Below are 20411 nucleotides of genomic sequence, written 5' to 3'. Positions count from 1 at the left end.
GTCTCCTATGACTCAGAAAACTTTCAATCCATGAAAGAACATGGCCACGAATACCCAGGTGACGGAGTTTGTAGAGCAAACGCTTGTGAGGCACCGAGTCGAATGCTTTTTTTTTTGTATTTCCAGTGTAAGTGGACCGAATCCACATATGTGACCCCTCGGCACAACTGAGCCCTGAAGTCGCCAATCATCAATTTTGAGATATTCAATCAAAATATTCTGCTTGAAATTAGCTTTAAAATGATGTTTATCATGTCTATAGTACTTGACATTTAAGTAGTGAAAAATCAATAAAACAGTCAATAAATCCTTTGTTTCCTATTGTTTATTGTTAAGTTCGATTGAGCATATCTCAATAGTGGCACTGGCGACATCCGGGCTCAGTTGTGCCGAGGGGTCACATATGTGTAAACATGTGCTCACTAGGCAAGTTGGTACCACGCCCTAGGTTTTTTACATTCATACCTTGGAATTCATACCAATTTTAATGTTTTAAAGGGGGATCAGAGTGACAGTGTTGTTTACACACAAATATTGAGACTCAACTCATACACAAGAGGAATGGTATGGGCTCTATAAAGGAGATCCCAACACTTGATACGAAGGCGTCATTTTCCACCCCATGTGTATGATTTTTTTCGGGTGGGGGGAAATACCCCAACTTTCATATTAATATATTATTGGGCTTTAACTTATGAACCACATGATTATTGGATTCCTCGACTAAAAGTGATGATGGAACAGGATTAACAACGATAGCAACAGATGAATATATCGCCCTGCACTACAACATTCACATGGTATCTTTGCATTGAACCATAGATGTCAAAGAACAGGGATAAAGACCTAATCGTAATTCTATAGAAAATTCATGATGCTGATCACTTGCATCTTTGAGAAGAGCGGTATTGTATTTAATCTTTGATTGCAGACATACACAGTTAATGAGTGCAATCTGCTTGTAGTGCAGGGCGATATATCCAAAAATTGTATTAGTCTATTGCTATGGTAGTTATCCTGTTACATCATCACTTCTACGGTAAATATTAAGAAGTACACTGCAGTTTTTAGTTAATGGCTAAAACTGGAAAATATTGCTCCTTGCCTGAATCATGTTAAAAATTATGACCACTGTCTTTAAGAAATTAAATGAAATTCACAGGGATAAGAAGACCAATGTGATCACAAAAATGCACAGAAACTATTTTATAAATAAATTTACTTTAATATTTTTATTTTACACTTGTCAGCTATAAAATGACACTGTTTTCAACACTTGAATAATTTACAAAAATATATTTTAACAAAAAGCAACATACATGAAATTGATACTGAATACAAGACATGGATATCAAAAAGTTAAGTGCACACTTGGAATACATCTCCGTTAATTAAGGTTTAAATAAAATTACATGTCCAAATTTGATCTTGAAAACAACCATGTTTCAATGAATTCAAAAATGTATTGCTATGGCTGCCTTTTACCAATTTTTAAACTTCACAGTTGAATAAACTGTTGCAAAAGCTTTTTGAAAAATGTAATAGCTAAGACAATTCATGAATGTCAAAGGAAAGTGAAAGAAGTCTTTACAGAAAATAACAGCAAAGTGAGCTGTTTACATTGTATTCTTATCTTTATATCTCAGCTTGATACTTCAGAGAGCTCCTGCCAAGTAAGTTATCTCATATCCTCAGTACTGGCTATGTGATTGCCAATCTCAAGAATCATATGAATCCAAGTTACTGGACTCCATCTGGGTCCTTGCACTTTTCAATACAGCACACACAAGTTGGATTTTTTTTAACAAACATAAAATAATTATAATAAAATATACATCTTTATATTATTTTAACCAGAAATGACTTTTATATAAGCCAGTGACTGGAAATTTTGTTTCTGTTCCACTAGCAATTCTGGCTGAGTGGCTAGCTATTGAAATCCCAATCTACTGGCAACTGCTAGCTTAGGCCAAAAAAAAAAGATAGTTTGCTTGTCCTTCACAACTTTTTCAGAATTGGGTCGGTCGGTCAGGATTATATTTTTAAACGCCATGGCCAAAACATGACTGTATGCCTTTAATTAACTTAATAAATAGCCCAAAAAGTTGTGAATTGGGATATTTTTCTTCTGTTAACCACTTCATTAATGTTTTTTAAAACAGTTTAGAAGTGTGTAAAAACTGATAAAAAAAACTTTCTGGATGTCAAAAATGTTTAAAAAAAACACCTTTTTATGGAATTTCTAAAATTAGGGTCGGTATTCATTTGTAGAGTAAAACAAAAAAAAAATTTTTCCAGATTAGGGTCGGTCGGTGGAGGACAAGCAAAAAGTCTTTTTTTGAGGCCTTACTGTCATAGAATGTATTTCAAACTGGTATATATTATTGGATATAAACTATACATGAAGCACATGCTTTATCATTTCTCACGATGCGTATAGTTAAATATAAATCTCTTTTTCAGAAGAGGGAACAATCAGCACTCCACTTCTTAGGCATTGAATACTTATTTAGTATTAAACAGTTTCTGCTCACATAAAGTTCTTGTGGCCACCTAGTATAATACCATATCTAAGTCTGTGGAATCCAATGCTGCCTCTCGAGTTGTGTTTGGTTTGTTTCCCACTTGCATTGATTTCTGCTATACAACTATGTAGAGGAAGTCGCAATCCTGTGGACATACAGAGAGATGTAAGATTATGCGGTTAATGTAAGTTACCTCATTGAAGACCTGACTTGGAGCCATATTAATGAAGACACAAGCAATAGAGTGTGTTCATTAGGCAGGGCTTATTATTGGATGACATTCAAAAACTAATTCTAAGATTTCAAGGAGACCAGTATTTGGATCCTTTTCATCACAATCCAAACTTAACAAGTTTATTGTACTTTTATGAGAAATTTAAATGAGGATCAATAGTAATGGCAATGAATACCCATAAACATGAGACTTATATAGCATGCTTTGCAGAGAGAGCAAAGTACTTGAAGAGAAAAGAAAAGGTAAAAAGCTACAGTGGAAACGAGGTGGGTCTTATTGTTCTTGAAGGTGGTGATTACAAGCTATAACATGTGGTAAGAAGAATTCTTACAGGTTGCTGATGTTTGCTGAATATTAAGCCAAGGTTTCCAGGATCATGCTGTAATCATGGTTAAATTAAACATTCAATAACTTTTATGTCAACTTTGCGCCCTGTTCTAACATGCTACAATCATTTTAGTCACCTTGCATGACATGGCAAGGTGAGATTTTCTAGGTCATGCATCATTAACCCCAACACCTGACACTGCTTTTTGCTATTGGAAGTTAAAGAAGAAATGAAAAAGGAGTGAAGGTAAACAAAGAAGTCACTTGGTACCCCCGGTCAAGCACATGATAACCTACGGGTAGCCACAGGAATTTCACTGGCCTGGCCAGCGATTCCCTGAGCATATAGCACTTAGGGAGATTGCGTCATCGCATCACCAGGGATTCAGGTGATGCGCAGTGGGTAACCTTGTGGTATTTTTTTGTATTTTCGGGTATTAGGGTTACTACTGAAACATAAAAGTTAAATCCTTCCCAAGCCTTTCAGCCCATTGGGCGGCGCCTATCTCTACGTTTCATAACCCTAGGCCACATGTCTGCAAGCAGAAATGCTACAGCAGGGGGTTAGTCCACTGGTAGCCATGTGTTTAACTTTCCCTACTTCATTCTTTCAATGCCGAACGCCTGGCAAGAAGGCAGTAGGTACCATTTTTAAAGCCTTTGGTATGGCCCGGCGGGATTCGAACCCGCGACCTCCCGATCGTGAGGCGGACGCTCTAACCACTAGGCCACCACGCCGGTTACATACTGACTCAAAACTTATCTTACCTTGCATGACATGATGAGATTCTGTAAATCATATGCATCATTAATACTGAATAAAGGTTGACTTAAACACTGGCTATTATGTTGTGTCACCCCATTTGATAGCACCTCCTGTATGTAGCCAAGTGTTATGCTGTCTTGCTGTGTGTAAAGAGCAAATACAAACAATAATCATTGATATATAAAGATTAAAAAACACCCGTCATCAAGATTAAATGTTGGCATTAGTATTTCCCTGCCTCCCTCCTCAGACACTTATTTCCTCTTTGCTGCCCTCAGGACTATCCAAGTCTGTTTATACCGCTGCTGTTGGGCTATTTTGAGCGCCACTTTGTATTCAGGTTTCTGTTACAATGCTGAAGCAAGCCACTAAAATGGTGATATTCTAAGCAGTTGCTACCCAGCAGCATGGTGGGTCTACTCTGCCTACACTCATCAGACACTTGTTCCCCTATTCACCCATTGCACGGTTCCGCCATATACAAGGAGAGCCTCGATCTGGCAGCATGCATGAATGGGAATTGAACCAGACATATAACATTGCTTAAAGTTACGTAATACTTCCTTTCATGACTATTGCCAGTTTGAGGCTCTCCTCACATATGGCGGAACCGTGCAATAGGCGAATTGCACTTGGTTCCTAGAATGGTGGAGTCACTCTATCAGAAAGCAATTAGCTGTTATGGATCAGAAATCTAGCATATCCAGCATCAAATTGCTACCAATCGAAGAATGTAACTCAATCACAAGTCCCTCTACAATGTTTGCCTAACTGAATCACAGTAGCACAGCTGCTACCAGTTTGATCTCTTGGTTACTTATATGACAATTATATTGTATTACAGCCCAAGACTAACACTTAGTGTTTACATCTACATGCATGCACAATTGCACATTTAGAGATTTAACATGCTGCTGTGGTTTGAGATCACCCTTATTACAAGAGAATTAGTGAACAAGTCCTTTCATAAGTTCTGAAATACCATACTGAAAAAGTATGTTAAAGTATTCGGCAAGGTCCTTCAGCAGTGTCTGACTGCTCTTCCTGATTATCACGTAAAAGAACTAGGTCATGCCTGGGTCATGCAATGCTACGCAGCTTGAGCAGCAAATGAGGTGCCAATGTGATGATGATACAATTCAATTAGCCAATCAGAACCCCACTTCTATGTTTACAGTGTAAACAGCACCAAAACTATAATCTAACAAAACCTCAAGTTTGAACCTAGGTCAAAACTTCTTTCAAGTAGGAAATATCAAGCGTGGGAATTTATTTATATACAATATCTTACCTCTGTGTTAAGTCTGATTCCACAGGAGCAGAAAATAACACTCTTATTTAGCATCAGAGGATTTCTGTAAAATAGAGATAAAATGGATCCAGAAAATTTCTTTTAAATTCCATTTTCTACCATTCCTTTTATCATAATGGTTCTCCAACCACAAATCTTGCCCTATTTTACTTTTACCTAAAAAGTTGGTGAGTGCAACATGTGACCTTTGGTACTCTTCTTGAAGGCTCACATATTACAACTTTCCTCAAGAGTATGATTGTGACAGAACTTCTACTTTTCAAATGAGACCAATTTTACATTTTCTGCCTACCTACAATTCATCGTTAAATTTTTTTGATCCAAAATTTTTTGGATTATAGTACTATAAATAATTGTTTGTTGATAACACCATTCAAATGTTCATTATTATGTTTGATACAATTTATTATGTCTCCTGGATACAATAGAAAGTGCTATAGAACCAAACTTAACATGGTGCCTAAGCATTTGAGTTCTTATTTTCCATGTTTAGTCTACAGACTTCAAACATTAAACATATGAAAGGTTTTCACAGATTACATCATATATGGTTTCATACTTACTTTCTACAAAGTGGACATATGACATCGTTGGTAGTAAGCTTATCTACAGCAGCACATAGAGAGGCTTCTTCTAAATTGATACTGGCTTCATACTCGGCTAAGATGGCTTGCTCTGCCAAAATAAACAGGGTACTAAATGAATACCATGTTGCATTATCTGCGGTTAGATTTATTGATGCTGACCTTATACCGTAAAGACCTGTTATGAAGTCGATTTCTAATTGCCTGTTGTGTACACTGCAGAAGTTGAGTTTGAAGTTTGTATATCATCCATTATGGACAAGACTTCATCTATGTCTTCTATATCTTCATAAAGGATTCAATGTCATGCATAAATCAGCTTACCTTCCTTCACTAAGTCAGCTTGTATATGTGACGTGTCATGTCAAAAGGTAGACCCTCCCTCGGGTCCATGGAGAACGACTGGTAATGTAGATTACATAGCATTAAAAATCAACCCAATACATGGACCCTCCCAGTCTGTAAGCAATTTGACTTCCAGTTCCCACAAAATGCTGGGAGTTCACTTTTACGGATTTGGAGTCACGCAATCTTCCTATATACCACGTCCATGTTTTCACTACATTAACGTTTGTGTAAGCGACTAAAACAACGATATTGTATCCGACCAATCAACGCAGCTTGGCAGCGGGGATATTTGAAAAGGCTTCCCTAGCTAAATAATGTGCAAACATTTGCAAACCGCACGCTTGCGATAATATACATAATATGGACAATAGGCCTAAGTCCGAGTCGAGTGGTTGCCTTTTATTATTGCGCGTACCATTGTATTATTTTGCTCCACAACGCCGTTTTCCCCAATGAAATCGGACATTCCTAAGCGAAGATATTGGGTTTGTAAGTTATGGTTTTATAAAATTGGAAATTGAGATATTGGCCTTTGAAAATTTTATTGACAATGGTGAGAGTAGGAACTACCTTTAAAAATGTCTCAAGAAATACAAGATGCCAGTTATATTCCGGTCTGAAACTGTCAGACAATATTTTATACATTAATAACATCACAAATTCGCAACAAACCTAAATTGTTAAAAAATCACCTCCAGGCAGATTTTTGGCTATTTCTCCATTTACGATCCTGCCCAAAAGTGTCTCCTTTTGACATGACACGTCACATATCATCCATTATGGACAAGACTTCATCTATGTCTTCTATATCTTCATAAAGGATTCAATGCCATGCATAAATCAGCTTACCTTCCTTCACCAAGTCAGCTTGTATATCATCCATTATGGACAAGACTTCATCTATGTCTTCTATATCTTACTATAAATAGGGAAATGTTGTATCTATCTATCTATCTATCTATCTATGTATGTATCTATGTATGCTATAAAGGCTCCGTCAGTTTCGATCCAAATGTCGCCAAATTCATACGGGAGATCGATGAATATACGGGAACGTGTTTAAACTTTATTTGGTTGAAAACGGTCAAGAATTGGCCTCAAAATCAGTGAAAATGTGGTCCGTTGCTATCCAAGGTAAACAAAAAAAGCAGTCAGTTACTAAGCTAGGCATGCGGCGTCGCATCGGGCGATCTAATGCCAAGTTAAGCTCACGTAGCGCAGCGATACCGCTGGGTAACGCAGCACTACGCCATGGCACGCGTAAACGACGAGAGTCACGTAATGAATGATATTACGGGTGAACGACCGTGCGTAATAAATACGGGAAACAGATGTGTGTTAAAAAGTACAAACAACATGAAGAGGTAGGCCTACTATAAATAAAAAAGAAAACAAAATGAGGACAAACAGGCTGTACGAGTATGTGGGTTATACTTAGTCACAAAATGAAACCGGGAATAAAATAGGCTAAAGAAGGAAAGAAAGAAACTCTTCAGGAAATGTAAGGGGAAAAAAGCTATAATAAAATCAGGAAGTTTAAATAAAAAAGCTATTAAACTGAGGACAGAATTAAATAAATAGGGCCTAACATGAAAACGGGAAATCACAAGCTATGCAGCAAATAAAATAGAAGCTAAAATGGAAATGTAAGAAAGGACAGATTTAGAAAATAACGGGAACGGGGTTGAATAAATAAAAAAACATGGTAACGGAAAATCGGAAGCTTGGCAGCAGAATTTTGTTTTAAATGGAACAAAATTGGCCCATGTAGAAAAAACTAAAAAGAAAGAAAGAAGTTAAAATGGAAACGTAGGCTTAAAGAGGGTCAGGTTCAGATAAATAAAATTTACCTTTTCAATGATTCTACCTGTTCAATTATTTCTCCTGTTTAGTGAACGCTCCCATTTACTCATCTAGGGGGTATCTATCTATCTATCTATGTATCTATGTATCATGGAAAGGCTCCGTCAGTTTCGATCCAAATGTCGCCAAATTCATACGGGAGATCGATGAATATACGGGAACGTGTTTAAACTTTATTTGGTTGAAAACGGTCAAGAATTGGCCTCAAAATCAGTGAAAATGTGGTACGTTGCTATGCTGGGTAAACAAAAAAAGGCGGTTCTCGAACCACGAGTCTCGCCTGCTTTTGTGACCGCCTGCTTTTGCGATAACTGTTGATAGAGAGGTAAATGAATTTGGCAGTTATCGGCTGGGCACGATTATCTGGCCGATGGTAACTGTACCCACCAAGTTTCATGCCCATGTAACAGTTTTTACTAATATGACCTCAGATGACCCCTGGTGGCCCTGAAATGACCTTCTAAAATGTTGGCTCTAAATGTTGACTGTACCCCTCGTGCTAAGTTTCATGCCCATACGACAGTTTTTACTAATTTGACCTCAGATGACCCCTGGTGGCCTCGAAATGACCTTCCAAAAATTTGGCTTTAAATGTTGACTGTACCATAAGTTTCATGCCCATACAAGTTTTTACTAATTTGTCCTCAGATGACCCCTAGTGACTCCGAAATTACCTTCCAAATATTTGGCTCTAAATGTTGACTGTACCCACCAAGTTCCATGTCCATGCAACAGTTTTTACTAATTTGACCTCAGATGACCCCGAAATGACCTTCCAAAAATTTGGCTTGAAATGTTGACTGTACCCACCAAGTTTCATGTCCATACGACAGTTTTTACTAATTTGACCTCAGATGACCCCTGGTAAAAAATTTGGCTTTAAATGTTGACTGTACCCACCAAGTTTCATGTCCATACGACAGTTTTTACTAATTTGACCTCAGATGACCCATGGTGACCCCAAAATGACCTTCCAAAAATTTGGCTTTAAATGATGACTGTACCCACCAAGTTTCATGCCCATACGAGTTTTTAATAACTTGACCTCAGATGACCCCTGAGTGACCTCGGATTACCCCGTAATGACCTTCCAAAAATTTGGCAAAACCGAAGAACTATTTCATCAAAGTAATAAATCAAAACAGAAAGATGCTTCCTTTACGAGTTATCACTCATTGAAAGTGCTACTTTGCTATACTTTACATGGAAAGCGACTATCTTAAAGTCGCCATATTTCCTTAATTACATGACCGATCAAGCTGTTATTGGGATATGTGATGCACAGTTGAAAATTAATTATTAAAAGATTTGGTGACCTCAGTTGACCTTTGACCTTGTATGTTACCTTTGACCTCACGAAATTGGAAAAAGTATGTTGCGCTGAAAAATCAAATTTGGCAATACCAAAGAACTATTTCATCAAATAAATCAAAACAGAAAGATGCTTCCTTTACGAGTTATCACTCATTGAAAGTGCTACTTTGCTTTACTTTACAAAGAAAGCGACTATCTTAAAGTCGTCATATTTCCTTAATTACATGACCGATCAAGCTGTTATTGGGATATGTGATGCACAGTTGAAAATTAATTATTAAAAGATTTGGTGACCTCAGTTGACCTTTGACCTTGTATGTGACCTTTGACCTCATGAAAATCTGATCAGGTCGAGTACCTCTGGCCACGCAACTCCCCACCAAGTGACGTCACTGTACCCCATACGGATCTCCAGATAATCTGTTGACAAGGTATTTTGCTTATTACGCATATATTATGCAAATTAGGTACTTAATTACCATATTTTACGCTCAAAATCTAATCAGGTCGAGAACCTCTGGCCCCGCTTCTCCTCACCAAGTTACGTCACTGTACCCCATACGGATCTCCAGATAAGCTGTTCACAAGGGTTTTTGCTTGATACGCATCAAATACGCATAAATTATGCAAATTAGGTACTTAATTAGCATATTTTGCGCTGAAAATCTAATCAGGTCGAGAACATCTGGCCACGCTTCTCCCCACCAAGTTACGTCCACTGTACCCCATACGGATCTCCAGATAAGCTGTTCACAAGGTTTTTTTGCTTGATACGCATCAAATACGCATAAATTATGCAAATTAGGTACTTAATTAGCATATTTTGCGCTGAAAATCTAATCAGGTCGAGAACATCTGGCCACGCTTACTCCCCACCAAGTTATGTCACTGTCCTCCATACGGATCTCCAGATAAGCTGTTCACAAGGTTTTTTTTTGCTTGATACGCATCAAATACGCATAAATTATGCAAATTAGGTACTTAATTAGCATATTTTGCGCTGAAAATCTAATCAGGTCGAGAACATCTGGCCACGCTTACTCCCCACCAAGTTACGTCACTGTACCCCATACGGATCTCCAGATAATCTGTTCACAAGGTATTTTGCTTATTACGCATAAATTATGCAAATTAGGTACTTAATTACCATATTTTGCGCTCAAAATCTAATCAGGTCGACACCCTCTGGTCATGCTACCCCCTATAAAGTTTCATCATCATAGCACTTACGGTTCTCAAGATAACGCGTTCACAAGCTTTTTCCGAACGCACACACGCACACACGCACCCCCACACGGACACACACACACCATAGTGATTACTAAGTCTCTCCCTGAACATTCAGGCGAGACAAAAAGGGAGTCAGTTGTCAAGCTAGCCCGCAGGCGTCGTGCGGGCGTATCTAATGCTCAAGCAGCTCGAAGCGCAGCGATAGCGCTGGTAACGCAACACTACGCCATGTCGCGCGTAAGCGACGAGAGTCGCGCAATGAATGACAATACGGGTGAACGACCGGCGGTAGTAATAAATCTGACGGGAAAAGATGTGTGTTAAAAAGTACAAACAACATAGCCTACTGTAATTAAAAAAGAAAACAAAATGAGGACAAACAGGTAGGCCTACGAGTATGTGGGTTAGCCTATAGTTAGTCACAGTAAGAAAATGAAAACGGGAATAAAATAGGCTAAAGAAGGAAAGAATAATAAAATCTAATAAAATTAGATGATTGAAATAAAAAAAGCTATTAAACTGAGGACAGAACTAAATAAATAACATGAAAACGGGAAATCACAAGCTAAGCAGCAAATAAAAAATGAAGTCAACAGGAAATGTAAGAAAGGACAGATTTAGAAAATAATGGGAACGGGATTGAGTAAATAAAAAACATGGTAACGGAAATTTGCAAGCTTAGCAGCAAAATGTTTTTAAAAAATGTAACAAAATTGGCCCATGTAGAAGAAACTAAAAAGAAAGAAAGAAGCTAAAATGGAAACTTAGGCTTAACGAGGGTCAGACTCAGATAAATGAAATTTACCTTTTCAATGATTCTACCTGTTCTGTAATTCCTCCCGTTTTAGTGAACGCTCCCATTTACTCACCTAGCGGGGACCCGCGCGTAGCGCGGGTGTCCCGCTAGTCTTCATAAAGGATTCAATGCCATGCATAAATCAGCTTACCTTCCTTCACTAAGTCAGCTTGTATATCATCCATTATGGACAGCACTTCATCTATGTCTTCTATATCTTCAAGCAGCTACAGAGAATATGAAAAATTGCATAATAGTGGATCATCAGCAAACCTGCTGAATTTTACAGATTGCAACCCCAGGGAGTGTACGCAAGGTGTTAAGATGCACAAGATTTTTACTTACATGTAGTACCCCCAGGAATTGACCCTGGGAACCCTTGGGTGCCACACACACACACTTTTGTACACCATTGGGATTTAAATCATGCAAAAAGTAGAAATTTGACAAAAAAATTGCGAGGCAACGCTGTGGAGCAAATCACATATTGCGTTATTCCATTTAAAATCTACACAACCCCTATGGAAGATTTAGCTAAAATCATCCACAGAGGGAGTATGAGTTTTGAATCAAATAGACAATTGGCTAGTTTCCATTTGAAATACTCACTCCAGTTGTGGAAGATAGATGTAATGCTATAATACAGGGGGAGTATGGGTTTCAAAATGATTAATCCTGAACAATTACATATATGAAAAACATACTCCCTCTGTGGGAGATATTTCCAAAATCTTCCACAGGGGGAGTGTGGAATTCAAATGGAATAGCCCATTGTGGCTTTAAATTACCCATGTATTTTAATTTTCAAGTAATATTTTGGGATTTTCTGTGGAAAATCACTCTTTTAGTCTTAGCCCATGTCTATTTGGGCACAAGCTTACCTTTTGAGTGAGCAAATGAACTAATTCAAACTTGTTGAAACCTTAATGAAAGAATCCCCAATTCTACTTATAATTAGAATCTCACAAATAAGAAGTTGTGCCTCAATAGTAAATTATTTAGAATATAACAAATCTACAAAATATCGTACTTACATCTGGCAGGTTTTCATTTTGCCTTTTAAATCGGTTTCTTTCTCTTTTAAAAGCTCTCCATTCCTCTGCCATGACATGTCTAACCATGGAAGAACCTGGGCTATGTTCACCTCCATCACCTCCCTTACCAGGACTGGCAGCTTCACCTCGAAATTTCTCTAGTAGACTCTCCCTGCTTTGTCTCAATCTGTCAAAGCATCTCTGTAGATAGAGAAATTGATTTGAAAAGAAAATTGTTTTTGAAAATATCAAATAAATTTATTTTGTTAAACCAAGGATTGCCCCAGCTAAGAACTCATCACGTCTGAAAGCGGGGCAGTCACTCTGTCTTATTTTTATTGTGTTAATTTTTGTTGTGATGTACATGCAGTTATTCAATTCTCTCTCGCTTCAATGGACATGGTGAATAGAAATGATGGCATCGAGGTCATGCCACTGAAGTCATGAATATATTACCGGGTAATTTGTATTGTTTAAAAAAAAACTTTTTTTCTACCTATGACGCCCTACATGCAGCTGAAATACAGCAAGATAATGTAAGATATTATGTATAGGATAATGGCCAAGGATTAGAGCGTGAGTGGGTAAGAATGGCTGAGCAGCGGAGCGCGGCCATTCTACCCACTCACGCTCTAATCCGCGCCATTAACCGACTTAATACACACCTATGACGTCGCTATTGTTTTACCGCTCCATTATTTTTCACGAATGGAGTGTTATTGAAATAGGTTGCTCTTTACAAATTGATCAATTACTCATTGATGCGGACAATACACTAATATAATGATCGTACTAAATTTTAGGTGCGAGTGCAAAAATAGTCCGACTCAGCTTTATGTAAAATTTCTATAGAAATACCCATCATATCACGATCCAGGTGTTTAGTTCAAATCATCCGTAACCACCTTCTTGAATTATAAAGATTTAAAATGTTTGTTGCACAAATTGAATAAACGTAGATTCGTAAAATCATTAAAGTGATTAGACCATCAATAGTTCTTTATGCCCACTTCTAATGTATTAACTGTTGAAGTAGTTGCGTCATGTTGCGTTTAGGTCTCTATTTTGCATAATAAGGAAAATTGGCAAAAGGTCATATAGCATGTATAGGCTCATATGAAATGGTCATTACAGTTGTCAACCTCAAGAAAACTACACCTATCGCTATACCTGAGCAATGATACTCTTCTCTGTGAATCGAGTTTACGATTTTGGAACAACCATGCAATTATGGACACTATTGTTTATCTTGGATAATTTTGTGATGGAATCATTCCGAGGATATATATCGTTGATTCGCAGCAGAAGGACCAAAATCAGGTACGAAAAGGTACAAAAATTTTAAATGTACTACAAGTACAACACATTTTACCTAGGCCTATTATTGTCCTTGAACTTTGTCGGCAAAAAACAAAACAAACTTCGCCGCCTTCGACGCGAAATAAAAGCCACCTCAACTTCCAGTCCCCCTTCCGAAATAAAATGGAGCGTCCCTAACATTGTAATATTTAATTACCGTAAAATGGGGTAACTTCGTAAGCGGGTAACTTTGGTCGCTCAAATATATTTTTAAATGGTCATATTTCCGTACAGCAATATTGTTTTTAGTCATATTTGGTCTCAATTTGTTAAGAAATATATTTGGAAGAAGTCGCTCATGTCCAATTTCTTTGAAAGTTACGAAAATATTGGCATTTTGGACCAAAAATGAGCATTTTTTAACATTTTTTTCAGACAAAATAAAAATCGATATTTGTGAGCAAGGATGCGTGCTTGCTTAATTTTGCATGGGGATAAATGTCACAAAAACAAAACCTTGCCCATATACAGCGAAGATCAATTTTTTCATTTTCTTTTCTTCATGGAATGTAATACTCTGACCAAAGTTGCCCCAAATGCGGGTAACTTTGGTCAGGCTATTTTCAACCCCTAGGGCACCCTTTCAAAATTATTCAAAAATCTTTTTCAACTTCAAGGTGTAGAAGGGAACCCTAACGTCATAAAAAAGAGATAATTAGAAATATATTTGGTTTTGTTTGGAAGCAGTGGTTTAAAAACTCTGAAAAGTGCCCAAAGTTACCCGTTTTACGGTATCGGATAGGCCTACTGATCGATGTAAGTAAATATTCAAGCATGCCAAAATACCATCAGATGAAACATCAAATATACTAATGACAAATAAAAATTATACAGAAAATAGACCTACTGTGGCTTTTATCATTATTAAACATGCCCGAAGAGAACGATTTGAAAATAAACAGATTCATAGGCCTAAATACATTGATACAGAATGTGTATTATGTATATGTAGCAATGTTGCCCAAAATATGACAAATTATATGTAGGGCCTAAGCCACTGAAAACGTATAAAAATATAAAGAAGAAAAAAAATGTTATAAAAAACAGTAAGCGTAGAAAGAAAGGTCCAAATAAATAAAAAGTAAAGGCCTACTAAGTAAAGCCTAAGTGAGGGTAAAACATCTTGCATAATAAGTACAACGATTTAGCCAACAATTTAACCTGCCCGTTTTGATCTTGACTTGCTTTTCACAGATTGCATTGTAAGGGCTCGGATAGCTTACGCTTTTACGTATTTTGTTTGTGGCACCTAAGAGCAAATCAGACACATCCTTCTGATATCAAATAATTTAGATTTTTATTAAATTCAGCGATACAATACACATTTTAAGGCAAATTATTAAAATTGATATTTTTGAAATTTAACAGTCCTCAAAGTAAATTGTATAAATCTAACGATATGCAGTAAATAGTAGGAAGTTGGGTTGAACAGCCGTCAATCATATGAAAATTGTGACCTTCATTATTAAAGATATAGATTTTTTCCTCAAAACACTAAAAAATGTAGGTCTTTTTGGAAACAAATGTATAGAACTTAAAAGTTCTATATGAAAGGTCAAATTTTCAATTGAGTCGGCTTTTCATACCAGCTACATAGGCCTATAGTTTAATTACATATCATTAGATTTATAAAGTTTACTTCGAGGACTGTTACATTTGGAAAAATATAAAAATATGAAATTTTAATAATTTGTATTATATCGCTAATTTCACAAAATCAAAATTATTATTATTATTAGATATAGGGACAATCCTCGTATTCAGCATGCAATTCGATATGTCTGATGTGCTCTCAGGTCCCATGACAATACTGTGCAAATGTTGCTATCCGCTTCCTCAATTTATTGTATTAATGAAAATCATTTTCTTCTTGTTTTTCGTATCATTGTTTTGCATGAATGAAGTGATGATAACAATACCGCACTTTTCGCAAATACTTGCTTTTCAAAAGTGCAATTGATATTAACACTACATTCGTAAATGCCAATACTTTTTCCCTGAAAAGTATTTGCTTTTCAGAGAAAAGAGAAAGGCATTTACGAATGGCGTGTTATTGTGATCATCGCTCCATTCGTGGAAAATAATGGAGCGGTAAAACAATAGCGCGACGTCATAGGTGTGTATTAAGTATGTAAACCTGTATTTAGATAGGCCATTTCTACATCGCATATGATATTGCGTGTGTTACATATTTTAAAAAAGCCAAACATTGATCAAACTGTTTTACGTGGCCTTATATGCAGGAAAAAATATTATTATTATACCATTAAAAATATTCTTTTGGCACCTATAAATTTATTAGCCATTGTTCAGCAAAACTTTATTTAGATGGACATAACACACACAACTTTGGCAAAACTTCAACTATTCTTTTTTAAAGGTTCGTTCCTCTTTAGAAATGATATTTTTACTTCTTTATAAAGCTAGCTTGTTAGCTAATTTCCCGGCTAATTTGGTCCAAATTACAACACTAATTTTACATAAAAAATTAAAAGACAAGATTTTTCAAGGAAACCTGCATAAATATGTTGTCTATAGCCTACTTCACTTGACCCAAATATAAAATTTATTTTTGTGATGAGATAATCGCACATGGAATTTTAGAGAGATTTTAATAGCATTTCATATAGAAAAGCTGCTCTATCATGAGACTAAGCAGATTTGTTTTACAATTGATTCATCAAATGTTCCAAGGCTGAATGTTTTGGATGAAAGTCAATCTTTGACAAGATGTAACTTTTTTTTGGAAAGTGCTATGACAAAACGGTTTTCAGTTTTGGATTTTTTTAATCAAGGACTTTAATTTGATATATATAAAATGATGTGGTTTAATGACCAATTTTATTTCGCCTTTCATACCTATAAAATGCCACTTTTTCAGATAAAATTAAAATTAAAATTATACTCCGCTCTTCTCTAGTTCCAGTAACTGTAACTCGTCGTACCTAGAGTTACAGTTCACTCTATTATTATCTTTTCCACAAATAAGAAACATCACAATATGTGGGCTCATTTTGGGCTCTAAGGATGCAGCTGAGGAACTCTCTCAAGGACAGTTTGGGCATGCACTGACGATTTTAATCCCATTGTACTAGTCTATATGGGAGTCTATACTCCCAAAGTTGAGGTAATTGATCAACATTGATCTCATTGATCTCATCTTTTGGGTGGGTTCAAAATTCCCAGGGTTGGCAAAACCTGCAATCTTCATGGGAGTAATTTACTTAGTGCAAAAGTGGTCAAAATATTGCTCTGCAAAATGTCTTGATTTTCATGATTTGAATTTATCATATTGAGCAGCATTCTACTTGTGATGTTTCTACACTCAGGGTGCGTGCAGCCACCTCTATTTCAAATTCAAGGACTTTTCAAGGACTTTCAAGTACCCAAAAATTAATTTTCAAGTACCTTTGAACGGAACGACCCAGAGATAGGTGTGTGTAAAAAGTATAAAAATACCCAGTGGTCTAGTCGCAGCAGCCCAGTGCATACCTGCCAACTTTTGAAAACTAGAAATAGGGACACTTGCGAAGCAGAGTGAACGTAGCGCTCACGACTACGGCCGGGGGGCCAGGGGCGAAGCCCTGGTGGGGGTTGAGGGGACGAAGCCCCCCGAAGCCAAAGTCAGAGGGTAAAAAGAACATTTCAAAGCTCCTGGCTTGTTCTACACTTTTAATAAAAAGTGCTTCCTTCTTCTAGAAAACATGCTTTAAAGTTTCGAGTTTCCTATACTTTTATGCACAAGAGACACTCTTAAAAAATGTTTTTTGGCTTTATTACATGACCAATATGGCTTACGTTGATATATGTGAAGCAGAAAAATAAAACAATAATTAACCATTAATTTGTGCTTGCATCCACTGCCTCCCCCACCCCCCACCAACTGGCACCCCATCCTGGGCCTTGATGGTCAGTATGCTTTTGGTTAAAATTTCAGGACGACAAACATTTTAGCAGATTTAGCACCCCAAAAGAGACCATTTTTGACATAAAAACCTGTTTTGGACTTTTTTTGAAAAAATGCTTCCTTCATCCTAAAAAAGTGGTTTTAAATATTCACTTTCCTATACTTTTGTACATGAGAGACATTCTTCAAAGTGTTTTCTTGGCCTAGTAATATGGCCTACATGATTGAAATTGATATAATGCACAATATAAAAACAATGATTCATCAAATTTTTGACCCCCACCCCTCTTCGGGTATGTGGGAGGGGGCCCACATGGGGGGGGTACTAATGAATGTGCCTGAAGAATACATTTTATGATAAGAGTAATTTGTAAAATTCGGTATGTTGAACATACAGAGTGATGTCACTACAAATTGGGACTAAAATAGTAGGCCTATCCCAAAGGAAATACATAGGCCTACACACACTCACTCACCCCCACCCAACCTCCCCCACCCCACCCCCATGTTCACAACGACGGCTACACAAAGCCAAAGGATACAGCTAAAAGGTTCATATCAAACCTTTGACCGAAGTTTGTTTCCATTTAGACTTAAACATGACTTGATATTAGAGTATACATATATAGGCCTATACATCATCAGCATCATCAGTCTAGCATCATCTCAAATGTCATCGTTCCTTAATGCACATGACATACTTCTTACTTGGGTAATATTCATTGAGGAAAAAGAGATGAGTTTTTGAACGCAAAACCGACACAATCATATGTGACCCCTCGGCACAACTGAGCCCGGATGTCGCCAGTGCCACTATTGAGATATGCTCCATTAAACTTAACAATAAACAATAGGAAACAAAGGATTTATTGACTGTTTTATTGATTTTTCACTGCTTAAATGTCAAGTACTGTACACATGATATACATCATTTTAAAGCTAATTTCAAGCAGAATATTTTGGTTGAATATCTCAAAAATGATGATTGGCGACTTCCGGGCTCAGTTGTGCCGAGGGGTCACATATAACATGCTGGTCCGATAATGGACTAAAATTCATCAATTTTGGGCATGAAAAGGTGTTCTCAATAAGATAAAAATTTGACCACATGCATGCTAAATGGGTACCTTTATCTAGTCGAGTCATCCAGTCAGGGTTCTAAGGAATTTTCATTTTAAAATTGGAAATATACGAGTCCAAAAAGAGTTAATGTGTATATATAGCCTACAAAATGAAAAATATATAGGCCTACAAGACAGATTTATTTCCAAACTTATTTTCTTATTTATTTGTAACATAATTTTTTATTGTTTCAGCACATTTTTTCTTTAAGGACTTTCCATAAATTTCAAGGACTTTTCAACAAAATTCCAGGACTTTCAAGGCCTTGAAAAGGCATTTTGATTTTCAAGTACTTTCAAGCACTTTTTTGGCTTTTCAAGGTTCTGCACGCACCCTGTACACTGTGTAGAGAGGGTCTACAGCATCTCTGAGGTAAAACTGACAAATACAAGGTATATTTCTTGATGCTTGAAGTTTGGATTTCTTAAACGTACAGTGCATCCCTATGTACCGCTGCAAGACTTCAGGTCAGTAGATGTCATTATGTTTATGATTTAAAGACTGAAGTCTTGCTGGCAGGACTACGCTCTTCTCGCGCTCGTGAAGTGATTTAATTAACTATTCTGCAAATATTAAAAACACAGCCCTTTTTGTTTCTATCTAAACAAATACACAAATGAGATGGTGGTATCCATAAAAAAAACCTTAAAATTGACTCATAATCCAGCACTGAAGTTTTATTCAGATTTCCTTTTACGAATTAAGCATACTGCTAGCCTAGTGCCGTACTATTACGCTGACTTTCGTATTCGGCGAGGAGGACGATTTCGACCTCCTGGTTTGTTTACAAACAGAGAGGTAGTCAAAAGACCGTTCCGCTTGTCCAAACACTCAAGTATCAGAAGGATGGTCCACAATAGCGTGATTCACGTAACATGAATAGGGATTAAAAAGCTGTCATGTACAACCATGTGCTTCTATTGTCCAATTTGCCATCAAGATTTCATATGGAAACAGTTCAGACCCAGAACAGGAAGCAGGATCATGTCAGAGATTAATATTTTGTTAATCTGGGTCTGATTATTCGGACTACTGCTAGCCGTCCAGCGCGTATTAATTATTTGCACAAGGTCCAATGCACACGCTTGACGTCGCGTCGCGCACGTATACGCGATAGTTAAGCTGTCAAAGGAAATCTGAATAAGACTTTAGCCGGGAATCCATCCAGCATACAAAAGGTGCACGGGTGCCGAATTCAACAGTTTGTTTGTAAACAATCCACTACCTAGTTTGTAAAGCTTGCACTTAGCTCTTCAATAGAACTTTATCCCATCAAAAACAAATATTACATGGAAATACATATTATTTACCCTTCTGTATGTTTCCCTCCATGGTGGGGTCGATGTTTTGTATAACTGCCGACGTTTATCTACACGGGAACTCTTCGTGGGAGTCGCCATTTTTTTCTTCGCTCCAGCTGCATTGCATGATGGGATTCCAAATAGTCGCGGGAAAAAGTTTTAGACTTTTCCATTCTTGGAGAAGGTAAGAAGCATAGCCAAGCTTGTGATACTGATAGGGAGCCTATGTAGGATCTTGGCTCAGCTGCATGAACTTGAAACAAAACAAGTCTCTCATAATCGGCAATTTCTACAGAACATCTGAAGACAATCATGGGATTAGGATTAATGAAGTCAATTGATACATCAATTCTGAAGATGAGGGAACAATCCAAATACAGGGTGTCCC

The 20411-nt window shown here is 37.1% G+C and overlaps 1 protein-coding gene and 1 non-coding gene across 2 annotated transcripts; both read right to left on the bottom strand.

Moving 5' to 3' along the window:
- Nucleotides 1-1213: 1213 nt before the first annotated feature.
- Nucleotides 1214-20159, bottom strand: LOC140152810 (RPA-interacting protein B-like). The gene is made up of 7 exons (XM_072175315.1): nucleotides 20033-20159; nucleotides 12335-12535; nucleotides 11452-11527; nucleotides 5729-5840; nucleotides 5145-5208; nucleotides 3856-3993; nucleotides 1214-2670 (listed from the first exon to the last, which is right to left on the bottom strand). The coding sequence occupies exons 1-7, from the start codon at nucleotides 20120-20122 to the stop codon at nucleotides 2641-2643; spliced, it is 711 nt and encodes a 236-aa protein (XP_072031416.1). The 5' UTR covers nucleotides 20123-20159; the 3' UTR covers nucleotides 1214-2640.
- On the bottom strand, nucleotides 3749-3825 carry Trnav-cac (transfer RNA valine (anticodon CAC)). The gene has a single exon. It is a non-coding gene; the product is annotated as a tRNA-Val (tRNA).
- Nucleotides 20160-20411: the final 252 nt, after the last annotated feature.

This window comes from Amphiura filiformis, chromosome 1 (genome assembly GCF_039555335.1).
Source record: "Amphiura filiformis chromosome 1, Afil_fr2py, whole genome shotgun sequence".
Classification (NCBI taxonomy): Eukaryota; Metazoa; Echinodermata; class Ophiuroidea; order Amphilepidida; family Amphiuridae; genus Amphiura; species Amphiura filiformis.
This window is presented reverse-complemented; position numbering and strand designations above follow the sequence as displayed.

Coding starts and splice junctions, on each gene's coding strand:
- LOC140152810 (XM_072175315.1), bottom strand. CDS start 20,122: ATGGCGACTCCCACGAAGAGTTCCCGTGTAGATAAACGTCGGCAGTTA. Junction 12,536..20,032: donor GGAGGGAAACATACAGAAGG/GTAAATAATATG, acceptor CTCTATCTACAG/AGATGCTTTGACAGATTGAG. Junction 5,209..5,728: donor ATATGTCCACTTTGTAGAAA/GTAAGTATGAAA, acceptor TCTATTTTACAG/AAATCCTCTGATGCTAAATA.